Source organism: Eublepharis macularius, chromosome 10 (genome assembly GCF_028583425.1).
Source record: "Eublepharis macularius isolate TG4126 chromosome 10, MPM_Emac_v1.0, whole genome shotgun sequence".
In the NCBI taxonomy this organism is placed as follows: Eukaryota; Metazoa; Chordata; class Lepidosauria; order Squamata; family Eublepharidae; genus Eublepharis; species Eublepharis macularius.
This window is the reverse complement of record NC_072799.1, coordinates 11562004-11579972: the sequence shown is the minus strand read 5'-3', so window position 1 is coordinate 11579972 and position 17969 is coordinate 11562004. Positions and strand designations below refer to the sequence as shown.

Genomic DNA, 17969 nt, shown 5'->3' with positions numbered 1-17969 from the left:
AGCTGATACCTCCCCCCCCCCCCACACACACACTGTTTTAAAGGTAAGCTTCGAGTCGCACTTCAAAAGCTAGTTGAGTCAGGTTTCCCCCCAGTAAAACTCATGTTTACCTCACATGTAAACAGACTCACGTTTTTTCTGCAGTGTTTCTGAAACGTTACTTCAACCAGGGGAAATCTTGAGCAATGCACAGATGGGTGACCATGTCATGGTGAGGAAAAGACCGATAACTATTGATTACTTGCTATAGATTATTCACTGCTAAATTATTATTCTAAATGTTCTGCTGCTGTGTTGGTCCTTTGTTATTAACGTTAGGGGTTTTCTCTAATGGTTGTTTATGTTGGAAGATGGCAGGGAAGGCAGCATAGTAGAGCCCAATCTTGTCAGATCTCGGAAGCTAAGCAGGGCCAGTACTTGGATGGGAGACCACCAAGGAGGACTCGGCAGAGGAAGGCAATGGCAAACCACCCCTTGACAGCCATAAGTCGATTGTTACTTGACGGCACACACACACACACATGTTGAAAGCTGCCTGAAGAACCAAATGCTTCAGAGTCCAGAGTCCAGGGGTCTCCAACCCAGGGCTATGGGGGGGCAGGGGGAGTCACCTGCCCCCAGCGCTGACAAAGAGGGGGTGCCAGGTGCGGCTGCTAGCCGGGAGAGAGCGCTGCGGAGCTGGCGGTGGCAGTGCTGGCGGCTGAGCAGGCAGCCTCCCATTTCTCCCACTCAGTTGCCCTGCGCTGGACGGCCAGGCGCGGCAGGCGGCTGGGGTGGCGTACGGGGTAACTGAGCAGGAGGGCTGGGAGGCCAACCTTGTGCCACCCCGGCTGCCTGCTGCGCCGATGGGGCGGCTGGCTTGCAGTGGCGTGACCTGCATGATGATGTCACGCGTAGTGACGTCATTGCGCAGTCCGGGTGCTCAGGGGGGCAGCAACAGCCCTGGAGCTGCCCCTGGGTGCTGGCGATCCTGGCTACAGCCCTGCTCCAACCTTGTTAGCCTCCGGGCACCTTTGGGATTTTGAGAGGTGGTGGTGAGAGCCACCCCAAAATGGCTGTGGCAGGAGGTGGAGCAATATGCAATATCTTCCTCCTTGCATTGCAAAAGAAGCACGTGGCAGCCACAGTAAATACATGAAGTCGACTTACTCAGAGTCCAGCCATTGATATGTCAAGGTTAGTAACATCTATAGTTTAGCCAGAAGCACAGTCCGGTCTTGTGAAGATACTTATAGCTTGTAGAAGGAGTAGGTGGGCTTCCACTCCAAAACACTTATCCTTCCTCATGCAACATCCCAGCTCCCTGGATTTTAAAGGTCAGTCTAAAAGTTACTCCCCTCACAAGTTTGCCATGGAGCCAACCCAGACTTGGCACAGACACACAGCAACTCTGGGGAATGGCTTGTATAAAAAAAGGAGAGCCCAAGTGGAATCAGAAAGCTGCCGCTGGGGGAGGAAAAGTTCTTTCCTTTCTCTCAAGTGTTTTTTTCCCTGTGCAAAAACAGTGCGGAGGGCCTTTTTCCTATTGGCCCTGCTGCATGTGCACACAATATCTCCATGTGCAGCAGCAGAAATTGGAAAACTCTCCCCCCCCCTCCCGGACACAATTTTTGCATGGGGAAGAATGCTTGGGAGAAAGGAAAGAGCTCGCCCTCTCCTGGTGGCAGCTTTCTGAGCCCCTTTGGGCTCGCCTTTTTTGTGTGCAATACATTCCCCAGAGCTGTTGTGTGTCTGTGTGGAGACTGTGAGTTTGTCTACACGAGACATCTGACACGTGAAGAACACGTGTCAGGAGATGCAATGTTAGCCAGGAAAGGTAGTTTAAAAAGACAGAGCTGGTGGCAGGGCAAAGATTTTGCTATAAACTGCAGCTATGTGAAGGGCTGTGAAGTGCCAGAAGGGAAACTTCAGCCCATTAGAACCTCTCCAGGTCCAAGACCAGCTCTGGAAGGCAGCTCCAGCCCATTTCCATTCCTTGCCGCTCTCTGGTTGGGATCTCACACAGTTTTAGACTAGAGAGGTGAAAATTGACAGAGCCTTGGGGGAGGTGAAGATGAAATTAACAAACCCTCTGAGGAGCGATATCCCCCGGCTCTTAAACTACGGGCAAATCCACACATCCTGGTGCATCCCGGCATTGCAGTAAACATTCGCTAAACTTCTGGAAGTATAGTGTCTCCCTCCCTCCCTCCCTCCCTCCCTCCCTCCGTTCTTTCTTTCTTTCTTTCTTTCTTTCTTTCTTTCTTTCTTTCTTTCTTTCTTTCTTTCTTTCTTTCTTTCTTTCTTTCTTTCTTTCTTTCTTTCTTTCTTTCTTTCTTTCTTTCTACAATCACTTGTGGAACCGTGAAAAGTTGGATTAATTTTGTTCACACAAGTGTAACATTTGCTGCGAATTAGTAGCTTAGCAGAATTTGGTTGCTACAACAACCAGTCTCAAACACAACAGAGAGCGCACCAAGTGTGCCACGCTGGGAATACCTCTCTTCTCCCTGAAGAAAAAGATTAGCTACTTTATAAAAACTCTCAAACCAGAGACACACGTAACCAGGCATGTCCTCATTTTGTGCAATATTTATGTAACTTTGTCTTGTACCATCAATTCAGAATTAGCTGCTAGATCATGTGTGGAATTTGTGCAATGTTTGCTGACCGGTATGTATTTTTTTTTCATTTTATAACTTGAGCTAAAGATTTAAATGCCTCCTTCTTAATCCTCCAGGGTGAAATTATTCTGCTAGATGATGCAACATAGCTACTGTTTAATTCTACATTGTGCTGTATGATGTATGCTAGTTAATCGTTTACAGAAGATGTTTGTAAAATCTGGATTTCTGTTTTATGGATCATGTAGAATTTCAGGGTTTGTGACTGATGTCTTTAGCGCTCTCTTTTAAGTTAAGAACTGGTACACTGGGAGACACCCTGTGCTTTTAACACTGTTGAGCTACAGATCTAAGCAAGTGATAATTCTTGTGTCTCCTATCTGCTGATTTCTGAAAATCAAGTTATTGCCAAGTGCAGAACACCAGACCTACCCAGGTTATAAACCTACCCAGCCCGAGACACAAGAAGCTGCCATACCGAGCCAGACTGGCAGCAGCTCTCCAGGGTCTCAAGCAAAGACCCTTCACATCACCCACTGCCTGGTCCTTTTAACTGGAGATGCCGGGGATCGAACTTGGGACCTTCTAGTTGCCAAGCAGAGGCTCTTCCTCTGAGCCACAGCCTCTCCCCAAACATCAACTTTAGCAAACCTTATTGAATAGAATCAGAAATTAATACAGACTAAATTCAAAATAGGGCTATCAAGTCTACAGTGACCGTAAAGCTTTTCATGGCACGATGATCTGGTAAATCATACAACATGAAGCCTCTATTTTTCTTTTGGCCCGTCATCAACCTTTCTATCCTGTTCTGGGAAGTTGGCAGCAAGGCTCAAAAATGTCGGGTAAACAGGTGGGCAAGAAAGCAGGGCAGGCTCCAAGGCTCAAGGCAGGAGGGAAAGCTGCAAACCTCTACCAGAGGCAGGCCCTAGGAAGCTTAGCCGCCAGCTACTCTCTAGGCTAAAACACCGGCTAGTTAAAAGGAGATGTTGAACCAGCAAAGGTTGGGACTCAACTGCGGGATTGTGTAAGGAACTGAGAGTTCATCTCTGTATCGTAGCCAGGGCTAGTTGACTGATGCTGCGAGAGGCTAGAATGTAGGAGGCCCTGAGCTGCCAAGCACACTCTCCTCCACCTGAGCTGCTTCCATACACACTTACTTTCCCGCTATTTTTGTAACAACAACAACATTCGATTTATATACTGCCCTTCAGGACAACTTAATGCCCACTCAGAGCGGTTTACAAAGTATGCCATTATTATCCCCACAACAAAACACCCTGTGAGGTGATGGGGCTGAGAGAGCTCTGGAAGAGCTGTGACTAGCCCAAGGTCACCCAGCTGGCTTCAAGTGGAGGAGTGAGGAATCGAACCCAGCTCTCCAGATTAGAGTCCCACACTCTTAACCACTACACCAAACTGGCTCATGCAGTGATGGCATTTGTGATGATCCCGCTATCACCAAATGGTGTTCACATTCTCCTTCCAATAGCGTCTGTGTGGTGCTATCAATAGTACATATCCCTCTGAAAAAGTGCAATGTAGGGCAGAGCAATAGCTGCTCTCACCTCTGACGAAAGTACCCCCGCTTTAGTTCTAATGCAGATAGAGGACCACAAATCGGATACTTGGGTTTTTCGATTTGAACGTGAGTTTGCAATAGCACAAGGAAAACTCATTCATTCATTCATTCATTCAATCAATCAATAAAGCAAACATCTAAAGGAATATGAGTGGGCTTGTCCCAGTCCTGTCCATAAGCATTCCTCCACAGAGCAGGAAAATTGGATCCTTTGAAGCGAAACGCTTGGAAGGAGGGGTGGTTTAGGGGGCAGTCTCTTGAGAAGTGCTTCTAAGCATTCTCATGCATCCCAAAAATAGCGTGAAAGAAGTGTTTCAAAGTGGGGGGAAAAGCCATTCTCATCTGAAGTGCAACAATGATAGGAGAATGACGGGATTGAGTGGATCGATTGCGATAATGTGTGAACAGCGATGAGTATAGCAGCACAGTAGCAATACAGTGGCGCTAATATAAGGACGTGTGGAAATGGCCCTGGTTTAGGGTTTTGCTCTGGTCCTCCACCTCCTCCATTCCCAGGGTGTGGTGAGGGAGAGACTCTGGAGGTGCAGGAAGTAGACAGATCTGTTCAGGGATTTCCTCGTCTGCTGAAGCAGGATTCTTTTGTTGGAGCTTCTGGAGAGCACACAGCTTTAGATATAGTAGAAATCAGGGCTTTTCAGCGGGAACGCAGTGGAACGGAGTTCTGGAACCTCTTGAAAATGGTCACATGGCTGGTGGCCCCGCCCCCTGATCTCCAGACAGAGGGGAGTTGAGATTGCCCTCCGCTGGAGGGCAATCTCAACTCCCCTCTGTCTGGAGATCAGGGGGCGGGGCCACCGGCCATATGACCATTTTCTCCGAGGGCAACCCACTGAGTTCCACCACCTCTTTCCCCAGAAAAAAAAGCCCTGGTAGAAACTACAGGAAGCTCCTCTTGAGGAGATTTCTGGGGAGTGGTCGTTCCATGAACAGTCAATACTAGGACAAGCCTTGATCCCCACTGGCAACTAACACAAAAAGTGTCATGTTCCCTCCAAAGACAAGATGAGGCACAGTATGTGGGACAGTAATTGCCCGAAAATAGGGGCTGTCCCCGGTAGACGAGGACCATTGGAGCATTTGGTTCCGCTTCACAAATTCATGTGTGATGTCAATTTGGGCCTACCGAGGGTAGCTGTTCTAAGCCGTTCATCTGTACCTACCAAAATCCCCTTTTCTATATAACTAATTCAGGCTGAAACCCAGTTCATATAGCAATTACAATATTTGCATCGAATAGGGAAAGAACATAAACTATTGAACTGAAAAGAAACAAGAAACTTTGATTTGAATATGCAGATATCCATAGTGTGGAGGGAGCAATTCGTAACCAACCTAAGAAAGCGTAGGTACATTTTAAAAAACTTCATTTATAAAATTTATTTTAAAGCTAAGGGTCTCTGAATGTATGCAGAGCACCATTTTTGTATTAGGAACTTTGTCCGCTTTTTAAAAAGTAATTCAGAATGCCTCTGTCCTTATGTTGGCCTTGCAGATAAGCTGCAGAAACTGGTGATAGACTTTTATGGCTAAGTGAAAAAGAAATTATAGATTATTTATTCTCTTTCTGTTCCGTTAGAGCCCCTGCCGTCCAGCGGCTAGCTCTTTCCTCCGCTAAAAACACGCATGTCAGATGGCAAGGCCTAAAAGCCCCTTTATGATGACTGTCCTTTGATTCAGGGAGGGCTTGGACGACTGTGCTTAACAGGAATACTTTGGGAGACGTCCCAGGTCTTCCAAAACCCCAGAAGCAGGTGGTTCCTGCAGCCTGTGTTTTGGTCTCAAACATTATAACACAGGGAGAAAACTCAGATGAGAATCCTTGAAATGCCTTTTGAAGGAGTTAATTGTCAGGAATTCGGAAGAAAACCCAAAGAGGTATGGAGCCAAATGCAGCTAAAATTACCCGTGCAAAAAAAAGCCGAAGAAACTAAGAGTGATTCCGCACAAGTTGGATAATGCACTTCCAATCTTCTTTATAGATCGTTTGGAACGGATTTTTTTGTGTGCGGAACAAAAAATCCACCTCAAACGATTGATAAAGTGCATTGAAAGTGCGTTATCCAACGTGTGCGGAATCAGCCTAAGTGAAGCTTTTCCTAACATGGACGTAATTGATAGGATAAGCTCAACCTTTTTTGTGTAAAAGGTTGGACACCAGCCTACTGGCCAAAATTCATAGCAAGGTGTCACAGCAAGAAAGGTGGTGAGCCAAACCTAGCGGATCGGCTTTTATTTTTCAGATCCTAAGAGGAAATGCCGTTCCAGTGCTTTCAGAAACACACCCTGAACAAAGCCAGGCTCTCCGATTCCTTAAACAGCCAGCGCTGGAGATTCTTGCGAAGCGGCCTGGATGATTTCAGAGTGGGCCTTCCTCCTCCAAGCAACGACATCATCATTCAGCCCACAAAGGGGCCCACCCCTATTCTTCTCCGAACTAAATCCGAGGGCCTGCGCAAGACCCGGCGAAGAACTAAAAAGATGTCCCTCGTGTCCAAGAGCTGCCACTCCCAACTCAGTCCGATGCTGCAAGCCGGGAAGGAGACTGTTGCTCAGACCGAGTACTGCCTCAGCCAACACCCCTTGGCGCTCTATCCTCACCTGGCAGAAAGCATCCCACTGGAGGTAAGTTTCTGTATTCATAAACAATTTAAAAATCTATCTTTTTGCAAATACAAAACCAAGAAAATCTCTGCCATTTTTTGTTTGTACTGGCCCCACTCCTCTTTTTTTAAAAGCAGCCTGACCAGAAATCTCACAGGTGAGGGGCCCCCTTTCATTTATTTTACCATGCCAAGAAAAACTTCACCTGCTGAATATTTGCTTTCCTCTGGGCATAGGGTAGGGGTCACTGGGAAAGGTAGAGAGGTGGCTGTGGGTTTTCAGCATTGTGCAGGGGGTTGGACTGGATGACCTTTGGGGTCAATTCCAGCTCTAGGTTTCTATGAGTTTCTTTATACAAGACATCTTAGAATCTCTCTACACGAGACGCCTGGGTCCGTGTTCATCAAGTGTAGGGAGACGCAATGTTAGCTAGGAAGTGTAGTTTAAAAAGACAGAGCCGCTGGAGATCACTCCTCAGAGGGTTTGTTAATTTCATCTTCACCTCCCCAAAAGCTCTGTCATTTTCACCTCTCCAGTTTAAAACTGTGCCAGGAAGTGTAGGTTTTTTTTAAGAACAGAGCCGGTGGAGATTGCTCCTCAGAGGGTCTGTCAGTTTCCCCTCTCCTGTCTAAAACTGTGTGGGATCGCAACCAGAGGAAAGCGAGGAATGGAAATGGGCAAAACCTGCTACTGACTCTGTCTTTTTAAACTCCCCTCCGAGCTAATATTGCACCTCCTGACACGTGTTCTTCACGTGTCAGATGTCTCCTGTAGAGAGACTCTCACATGAGTAGGATCAAGTGAATGAGCTAATATTGCGCCTCCTGACACGTGTTCTTCACGTGTCAGATGTCTCCTGTAGAGAGACTCTCACATGAGTAGGATCAAGTGAATGATCTTACATTTGTTCTCCCATTGTGGATACACATGCACCACTAGAGAGACAGAGGTCACTTGAATATAAGACCACACAGTCACTTGAGCGTCCCCGTGTAAGATGCCTTGTGTAGAGAGACTCTATGTTTCAGGTGTATTAAGTTGCTGTTCAAGCTACAGGGACTGGCCAGGAGAAAAAAATGATGGCCATCCTAGAAACATCCATAAAGTTATTCATTTACAACTGCCGTTACCTACTCTTGCCCATTGATTAGCTGTAGAAAATGCCCCGAAGGGCATATAGCAGTGTATATTTAAGAAGGATGGGCATTGTACCAAGACATACTCAATTCAAGGGCAAGTGCAGGCAGAAGGTTTCTTCTGAGGCAGGCCAAGGGTCTATTTAGCCTAAAACCGCATATTTCAGTGATTGCCAGTGGGTGCTTATGAATATTTTCTCTAAGATCAGGGCCTTCTTGAGTGTTAATTAAAGTGTCATGCATTCCTCCGTCATCAAAAACATAACACGTAGTTATCAGATCAGGGGTTCCAGGGGAAAGATTTAAATCTCAGGGCAGGGGCTAGATGTAAGAGGACAAGCTATTTTCTGCACATTTTCTTTCATGACTCATGAGGTTATAGTCAGTGTATTTATTTGTGGTGGTATTGTGATGTGTTTGCGAAGCCATCCCAAAGGGCAGGGATATGCAGGGCAGGAAAAAACACGCTGACGCTTGTTTTTGGATAAAATTAGGCCACAACTTTATTGGTTACAGAACTATGGAGCTATGGCTGCGTAGGGGCACGGATCCCAGCATCGGCAGACCCGCCTGCCCACCGATGACCCCTCACCCCTCCAGCTTGCCTGCTTCAGGGGGAAACCACAGGATGATGGTTAAGGGAGTCACACTGGGCGGTGGGTGCTTATGAATATTTTCTCTAAGATCAGGGCCTTCTTGAGTGTTAATTAAAGTGTCATGCATTCCTCCGTCATCAAAAACATAACACGTAGTTATCAGATCAGGGGTTCCAGGGGAAAGATTTAAATCTCAGGGCAGGGGCTAGATGTAAGAGGACAAGCTATTTTCTGCACATTTTCTTTCATGACTCATGAGGTTATAGTCAGTGTATTTATTTGTGGTGGTATTGTGATGTGTTTATGGGAGAAAGCTTTTATTACAAGTTTGTTCTGGTCCCCCAAAATGGACATAATCACTTTGGAGAAGCCGCTCTGCTGACATATTTCCACTTGGAAGACTTTCCAGTTTTGTTCTTAGCTCTTCCAGGAAATCGTAGGCATCTTGGATCCCGAGATGCTTCCGCTCAGTGAAGAAGAGGCTGCCAATATGCAACAACAGTGTCCCGGCCTCCCTGTGATACACTCTCAGTCAGAGGGCGAAGGAAACAGAAGGGCAAAGTGCAACAAGCCATATAAGGAGTGAGTGCCTAGAAATGCCCAATGAAAGCGTGCTATGAAATGATGGGGCTGTAATATCTACGGGTGAGGAACGCTCATTCACGAATGGAGTGAGCAAAACGACTTTTTGCAATGGGGTGACGAAGTGCTACGAGATGGAAAGATTCAAACCCAATGTCAGCTCAGGCCATTTCTACACTGTTCATCTGTCCCAGGTTCAATGCTGTTGGGAAGTTAGGTTTGCTTCCCCATAACTACACGGCATTGTGGTACATTTGTTTCTATGATTTTTCGCAAGCTGGCTTGGCTGTGAAATTTCGGGAAAGAGAGCAGTAAAGCCTGGATGGCTGCCATGTAAATAGGAAAGTTTGGATTTCCCTGGCTGGCTGGGGAAAAGACCCAGCTCAGGTACATCAACTTAATATTAAGAGGAGTGGTAGATAAGTGTGTGTGTGTGTGATTTAAAGTTGTCTCAAAAGCCACACACACACACCCCCTGCCCAAGTCTGCATTTTCGGTCCCAAATGATTTTCTCCCAGTACAGGTTTCTTCTGGTCTCAGTGCCCAACAGCTCAGAGTCTTTCTATACCAGGGCCATTTCCACACGGCTTACCTGTGCTCGTAACGTTTCCTCGCGTGAGATTGCGTTTCCTCGTGCGAGATTTGTGCGACGTCATGTGACATCGCGCAAATCTCACGTGAGGAAACGCGATCTTCTGCGTTTTTTGCACCATCTACCAGGACGTTATGAGCACAGGTAAGCCGTGTGGAAACGGCCAAGGTTTCTTACACGAGGATGCTTAACTGAAAAGAGACGCAAATTTAGCCGGGAGGGGAGGAACAGAGATTAAGACAGAGGGGATGTTTTGGAAGGCTGTGTCAATTTCCTGCCTCTATAGAGCCAGCAGAGATCACCCCTCAGGGGGTTTATTTATTTCCTTTTCGCCTCCCCCCCACAAGGCTCTGTCAATTTCACCTCTCCACTAATTTTTCCTCTCCCTTTGTTTCCCTTATAAATTCTCTGGAACGACATAGATCACGGATATTTGAAAAGGGTCAAAAGCAAGAACGATAGACAGGCACAGCAAAAGGTTCTTGCAGATGGTGAGAAAGATCCTCTGGATGCTTTGAAGGGGAATGGATTCGGTGTAACAAGGAGGTTGGCTGCAGGTCAGGAGGGACATTGGTAGCAGTTCCTTTCTCTCTCATTGGACTCTTTATTTAGCAATGGCTGCCCTCAGGTGAATTATCAGCTCAGCGCGAGAGAGGAAATAAAATAGAGAGGCAGAGCTAAGCTACAAGAGATGAATTACACAAGGACACGCACGTAAAGGGAGTTGCAACGTTAGCTGAGAAGCTGAGTTTTAAAAGAGATCGGAAGGCTTTGTCAATTTCCCCTCTCTACAAAGTCAGCAAAGATTGCTCCTCAAAGGGTTTGTTAATTTCCTCTTTGCCTCCCGAAGGCTCCATCGGTTTCACCTTCACTTCTAGGAGCCTTCCGATTGGGAGAGAATTGTATAGGGGGCAACGTGTGGATCAGTACCCATCTCTTGCACACCGGTCCTATGCTTAGAACTGCTCTGCCCTCCTGCTTTATATTAAATTGGTGGTGACCCACCTTTCCCACATAGGCCTGTGCTGCTAGATGAAGTTTGGCCTATTGAGAGCATGTCTAGGGAAAAATGGGAACGTTTGAATTCTGAGCCTGAAGAATAACCTGTGTAAATTTAAACCACAGAAGTACACATATGTTAGCTTTTGAGCGCCACCTTGTGGGGACAAATGGATGGAGCAATTTCATAGCCTTTTTTAATTACAGAAACCCATAGATAATGTTACACACAGTCAACAAAAATAGTACTCCAAGGTTCTATAGATCAAACCCTGTTTTCCAGAAATTCGCCTGGAGAACAAATCTGTTCAAATATTTCAGATTCCTTCAAATTGCATGAGGGCAGGGTGGGACAAAGGGAGAGATGGTAAATTCCAAGACGATATGGTATGCATCTTTTGTTGTTTTCAAAAGATGTGATTAATTTGGAATTGTTTCTCGTTCTCATATTCTTTAAACATCCTGTGTTCAGAATCTATTTCCTAAGTTAAAGAGGAATCTTGCAGAGTTGCCAAGTCCCGCCCCCCCAGTCCAAAATGGAGGGTGCAGGGGGTACTAAGCTGTGTCCACCACAGACTCCACGTGCACCCATGGCCCCCAATGATTACGTCATTTCCAGCATGACTGGAAGTGCCAGGTTGTGCCAGGTTCTTTAAAAATTGCCCCTGGTGTGACCTGTCACTTCTGGGTCATGCTGGAAATGACGCAATCATCCGGGGCAGCCAGTAAGACGTGTGAAAATGGCCATATACACATATAGGAGAAGAATTGTGAACCATCGCATCAGAAGGCCATGAAAGACAAGAGGCATAGTCTGTGATATGTCAAGCATTTAGGGCGCTGAGGAAAAACAGCATATAAACAGCAAATAATATTATTGATTTGCATTAAGGTTAAGGCTCAAATACATACGATGTTCCAAAATAGAGCCCCCAACATTTCCTTAATTTCCAGGTGCCTGGAAGTGCAATTGATTGGGACTGTGGCATGAATAGAGGGTGACTGGGTCTCCTAACCTCACTGATTTCCCACTAGTGCCCCACCGCTGGGCCCTTTCAGATTGGCGCAGAAAGGAGACCCCCCCCTCCTTTTTTCTGATCAGAACCAGGCCTCTGCATATCTGAAATTCTAATTATGAACAGCCTTGGGATCTCCATTCTCAGAACTCCCAGTGTCACAGGTAGCCGAGGCCAATCATTCAAAAGGCACTATTGTGTAACATCTCTTACAGCAAGGATCCAAAAGGCAAGGACCCTTACACATGGTTTTCCAAGCAAGCAGTGGCCGCAAGAGAAAGGGAGGCCAGGCTCAATTACATCCCTCCCCTCGACGAGTCTGTAAAGCAAGCCACCAAGGAGCTCTGCAGATGGTTTGATTCCCTGGTGAGTAAACGAATGCCTAGGCGGGGTCCACTTCTTAGCTACCACATTTTATGGCAATCCCAAATCATGGTTGAAGGACGTGTACTGACCGGCTGATTCCGCAGACGTTGGATAATGCACTTCCAATCCTCTTTATAGATCATTTGGAATGGATTTTTTCGTGTGCAGAACAAAAAATCCACCTCAAACGATTGATAAAGTGCATTGAAAGTGCATTATCCAACGTCTGCGGAATCAGCCAGCGATACACACTCTGGAAAGATGTATGTTGAGCCTTTTTTCCTTCATCTGGATTACTGTTCTAGGGAGGAGAGAGAGATAAAATTGATGAGGCCACCATTATAAACCTGTTTGACGTGGGTTACGAAGCCAACCGCCTGGTCTCTTTCCCAATACATGTTGTGGAGCTGAACGATTTGCCAGCCGATCTGAGGAGACACCTGGGGATGCCACCCGCCCAGGATCCTGTGAACATCCCTGCCGTCCCACAAGGAAGCCGGTTGAAGGTAAGCAAACCTTGACCTTCCACTTGCAACATTTTGGCAGAGACCTGTTTTTTTGGCTGTGCAAAGTGAACAGATGACCGTAATAACCTTGTGCTTATATACCGCTTTTCTGGATAGATTAGTGCCACAGTCAAAGTGGTAGAGCACCCGCCTGGCATGCCAAAAGTCCGAGGTTCAATTCCCGGCATTTCCAGTTAAAAGGATCAGGTTGCAGGTAATGCAAAAGACCTCTACCTGCAATCCTGAGCCATTTCCACACGTCTTACCTGCCTACGGAACATCGTGCGAAAGTCCGGAAGACAGAGTCTTCTTGCGCGAAATCGCACGAAATCGCGATTTCGCACAAAACTCCCGAATAACAGCATCTTCCTGGCGTGATTTCGCGTGAGAAGATGCTGTCTTCCGGGTCTTTCGCGTGATGTTCTGCAGGCTGGTAAGACACGTGGAAACGGCCCTGGAGAGCTGCTTGATGGGCCAGCGGCCTGATTCTGTATAAGGCAGCTTCATGTGTACATACGTAGGGTTCCCAGCACCATATCTGAGGGTGGTATATAATTTTATTCCCAACTGGGATCCTAACAGTGCAATCCTAAAAAGAGTTTCTCCAGTTTAAGCCCATTAATTTCAATGGACTGAGACTGGAGTAGCTCTTCTTAGGATTGCACGGTAAGAGAAGCAGTCAAAGTAATTAGGGATAATTTGCTAATTAATTTTTTTTTCTTAAATAGGAATCGTACCAACCCAAGTGGGAGAAGATCAGGTACGGTGCCTGGTATCTGGACCCAAAGACATGGAAAAAACAGAAAGCCAACGAACCTTTAGAGGATCCGCAACTGGAGGATATGAGCGTAAAGACTTCGAAGAAGATATTAGATGAAAAGGTATTACTGAATAGCTACGACGGTATATTTTACAAGCTAAGAACCCAGCAATGGTGATTGGTTCCTGTGTTTCATCTGACACACACCGTTGCCAACTCCAGTTTGGGAAATAGCTGAAGATTTGGAAGCAGAGCTGAGGGAGGACAGAGTATATAGACGGGAGAGAGCTCAGCAGGAGTGTAACGCCATAAAACCCACCCTCCAAAACTGCCATTTCCTCCAGGGGTTAGCAAACAAAGGAATTCAAGACCACCTAACAACAACCACTTCAATTGTAAACAGCCTTCGCTCGATTCAGCAACTGACGTTATGCAATTGATGGTTTAAGTGCAAGTCTAAAGTGGATGAAGGAAACGTCGGAGTGTATATATACCATCTTTGAGAAAGGGATTCCAGAAACGGGATTCTTCACCGGTTTTCCCGTCAGATGGATATTGTTTTCTACATGATTCATGACCTATAGTGCTTCCCTGGCCATTCATATTGATGTATTGAATTGTATCAGATTGAATCATCCTGCTTACGGACTTATGATTGGAAGCTGTATGGCTGTGGATGATTAACTAGTTGTTTTACTAGCACTGAGCACTTTATGGGTCTTGCAACGAAGACTGTATAAATGTATTGATACAACATTGAATTATGAATGGATATTGACTATTGTATGAACTGCACATATATTGGCAATTTGTCATTACTGTATTGATTATATGAATGTTTACAATTGAAGTGGTTGTCGTTAGGTGGTCTTGAATTCCTTTGTTTGCTAACCTTGGTCAGGACTCTCGTGCTTCTGTTATTTCCTCCAGGGGGGAATCAAAACTGGCTCTCCAGATTAGAGTCCTGCCTCTCTTAACCGCTTCACCAAACTGGAGGAACTGATATCAAATGCACACGGAGCAAATGGAAGTGTGACCGTGAGTGAGTGCATGGGAAGTGGGAGGGGGACCACGTAAAATGAGGTTCACTTGAGCGGCAGTAGGTACTTAGTAACTTGTATTTCCACCCAGAGTTAGGCCTGCCTTCCTGGAAGGATGTGTAGCTTTAGCCCCATTCCCGTGTCTCAGGGTGGCTATCCATTTACTTTGCCCTCACAGAATTTAAATGGGAGCCAATGAGAATTAAGTTTGCTGCTATCTGCATTCGTTTTCACGGTCCCACTTGCATTTGGTGATGCCACGTTGAGAGGAACCCTTAGGAACAGTATTTCGTATGGAGAGAGAAATGGTCCTTCTGTATGAATCTTCTCCACTTTGGTTCTCTATGTATTTTTCAGGATGCTGAGATCATGCATCTTCACGGAACCCATGCTTTTAAGGAATTCCTAGAAAGGAAAGGCTATCGGATCCCAGAGGTAAGATCTCAATAAAAGGACTTGCGTGGTTTCTCTCATAAACCAAGATGAGCTGTGGGCATGAAACTATCCTTTCTAGGGCTTGGTGTTCTGAGTTTAATATTCTTCCTCAATGGGACCCAATTCCAGAGCTGAACATAACTTCTCTTATGACTTGACCTATATTGGTCCATTCCTATTTCACCTTAAAGGGAAAGGGAGCGAGTGAGTGCATTTATATGAAGTAAAAAAAAAACAACTAAAACATGTATTTGGCTTCAGTTCCTGCAACAGATGTTAGCTGTACAGAATGCTCTAGGACCAAAAACCAGAGGGAAGGGCTCCAGGAATAAATTTCAGAGACACAAGGACCTCCAAGAAAACTCATTGTCAAAAACTGCGAATGAATGAATGTAAAACATGGACTTCTTGAGGGCAAAGAGCACTTCCAGGAAAGAGAAGAGGGAAATCCTAGAGATGCTAAGTCAAGCCGGTCTAATAAAGTTCTGCTTTTGGTTACTGTCAAGTATTTGTAGTCCCTCAGTCAAGGGTGTCCAGTTGCTCAGCTAAAAACCCACTGGCCTGCAACATTCAGCTTGAACCTTCCTCTTTGATGCAGTCTTGCCACCTGAACCCCATCTGTAGTAATTTACTTTTAGCCCGCTGAGAATTCATGCTATGGAAATGAGGTCTGCTGGTACCAGTGCCTGCACGGCAGTTTAACGTTTAGCGGGATCTAAATGAGAGTAAGTAAAGCTGTACATAAGTTGATTGGTGAGCCTGCTGTGGAAATTCAGTTGATGTGTTATGTTCAGACTTACCATTTTCTATTTGGATCAAATGTAGAGGAAACTTGTTCTGCCTATTTGCAGCAGACGCCAGCTCTGATTGGCTAGAACGAGTAGTAACATCACTAAAATACGTTCCATTTCCTGAAACAGATTTCCAGTTATTCTAAACATTCGTGTTTTAAAAATAAGTGGATGTGTGATTTAATAAACATAGCAGAGAATTTGAAAATTTAAAAGGGGGCCAGCCCGTATGATGTATTGGAACAATCAATTAAACTGACCTTTGGTTAAGAGAGCCAGTTTGGTATAGTGGTTAAAAGCGGCAGGACTCTAATCTGGAGAGCCAGGTTTGATTCCCCACTCGTTCATTTGAAGTCAGCCGGGTGACCTTGGGTCAGTCACAGCTCTCTCAGAGCTCTCTCAGCCCCACCCACCTCACAGGGTGATTGTCCTGAGGTTAATAATAATAACAACACACTTTGTAAACTGCTCTGAATGGGCATTAAGTTGTCCCGAAGGGTGGTATATAAATTGAATGTTGTTATTGTTGATGTTGTTACTACTCAGGTCTGCTATTTGCAGGCAGAACATGGGAGGAAGCCATGCATATGCTACTAGGGAAAACGTAACACTGTTCCTGTTTGGGGGTTATATTGGTACACACCCTTAGAATAAAAAAATTAGAAAAATACCCAACGCAGCCTGATGGCAAAGGGATGGGAAACTGCAGCTGTATGAGAAATCTGCTGTAACACTTGAGCGCCAGTGTGGTCTAGTGGTTAGAGTGTCAGACTAGGATCTGAGAGACTCCAGTTTGAATCTCCAGTTTGCTGTGGAAGCTTGCTGGGTGACCTTGGGCAGATCACACCCTGTTAGTGGCAGCCTAACCTACCTTACAGGGCTGTTGTGAAGACAAAAATGGAGGAGAAGAGAATTGTGTACACCACTGTGGTCCCCCACTGGTGGGGGGAAGATAGACAATAAATGAAGTAAATAAAGAGGCTTTTGTTTTAGCCCAGCAGGGCTGCTGACTGGCCACTAGAAACCTGATGGGCTGTGCAGATTAAAATCCTTTTACACAGAGCTTGTGCTTGAAATGTTGAAGATTTACTACGATAGTTATGCACAGGGCTTTTTTTCTGGGGAAAGAGGTGGTGGAACTCAGTGGGTTGCCCTCGGAGAAAATGGTCACATGGCCAGTGGCCCCGCCCTCTGATCTCCAGACAGAGGGGAGTTTAGATTGCCCTCCGCGCCAGTCCACATTGCAGGATTGCTCCAGTGGCACAGAGGGCAATCTCAACTCTCCTCTGTCTGGAGATCGGGGCAGGGCCACCAGCCATGTGACCATTTTCAAGAGGTTCCAGAACTCCGTTCCACCACGTTCCAGCTGAAAAAAAGCCCCGGATATGCATAACTTCGCTCTCTCTGACATTCTGTTGTTGGCTCTACCATCTATGGCATTTTGTGATTGGCTCCACCTCTTGCGGTAGCCATTTTGTCACTGCATCCACCACCCAGTATCAGAATTGCAAAGATAACCACTGGTGCAAAAACGTTGGGGACCCTTGGCCTAAAGCTTGGGCTAGGTTGTCCCATTTGATGACTGTGGCTGAAATTCAGGCTCAGGGTCAAAAACTCAAGGTCTCAGATCATTTGGAGGCCACCTGGTAGTCAAACTCCCAAGACATAAAATGTTGACCTGGTCTAGCTCAACTTGGAAAAAAGTTTTAAACCTGGAATTGTCGTGGCCTCAGCCTGTGTGTTTGCTGCTGCTCCCTTTATGATACCTGCTCAACCTGTACATTTGTAAATAAACAGATTATTTGGAAAAAAAAACAAGTCTCTTGTTCTCTTTCCTCCAAGATGCTAGCTAGATAGGTAAAAACTGTAGCACACGATGACTGTTTCCCATCTTTTGAGTCGATTAACTATGCATTTACTCCAGTCTATGCCTGTTGATTTCAATGGTATGCCTCTGCATAGAATTGCTCTAGCGTAGTGTTGAAGTAGTTGGGGTGTGAATCAGCACTCTGCTGGTTCCAATCCTACTCCTGCCATGAGCTCAGCATATGAGGGGAGCCACTCCTCTCAGCCCCAGCTGTATTGTGAGGATAAGCATAACACTGACTTTGTTCACCACTCTGTGTGGCACTAATCGGTCTAGAACGGCTGTATACAAGCCCAGTTATTATAGGATTGCACTGCAAATCCCTGATAAAATAAAAATGTTGAGCTCCCCTACATTACATCAAGATTGTTGGGCTAACAGTAGTACAATGCCGCCCTGTTACTTTCAGTCGAACAATGCCAATTTTATATCCGTTTAGTGCAAAGGAGGTAAACGCAGAGATAATGAAAGATTAT

General features: G+C 45.8%; 1 protein-coding gene across 1 annotated transcript; it reads left to right on the top strand.

The window, feature by feature from the left end:
* The first annotated feature begins 2458 nt into the window (after positions 1 to 2458).
* Positions 2459 to 16847, top strand: LOC129336930 (protein FAM47E-like). Its single transcript, XM_054990353.1, has 8 exons — positions 2459 to 2652; positions 6447 to 6828; positions 8961 to 9121; positions 11944 to 12094; positions 12400 to 12600; positions 13329 to 13481; positions 14758 to 14835; positions 15097 to 16847. Exons 2-8 carry the CDS (start codon positions 6460 to 6462, stop codon positions 15223 to 15225), a joined length of 1242 nt encoding a protein of 413 aa, XP_054846328.1. The 5' UTR covers positions 2459 to 2652; positions 6447 to 6459; the 3' UTR covers positions 15226 to 16847.
* Positions 16848 to 17969: the final 1122 nt, after the last annotated feature.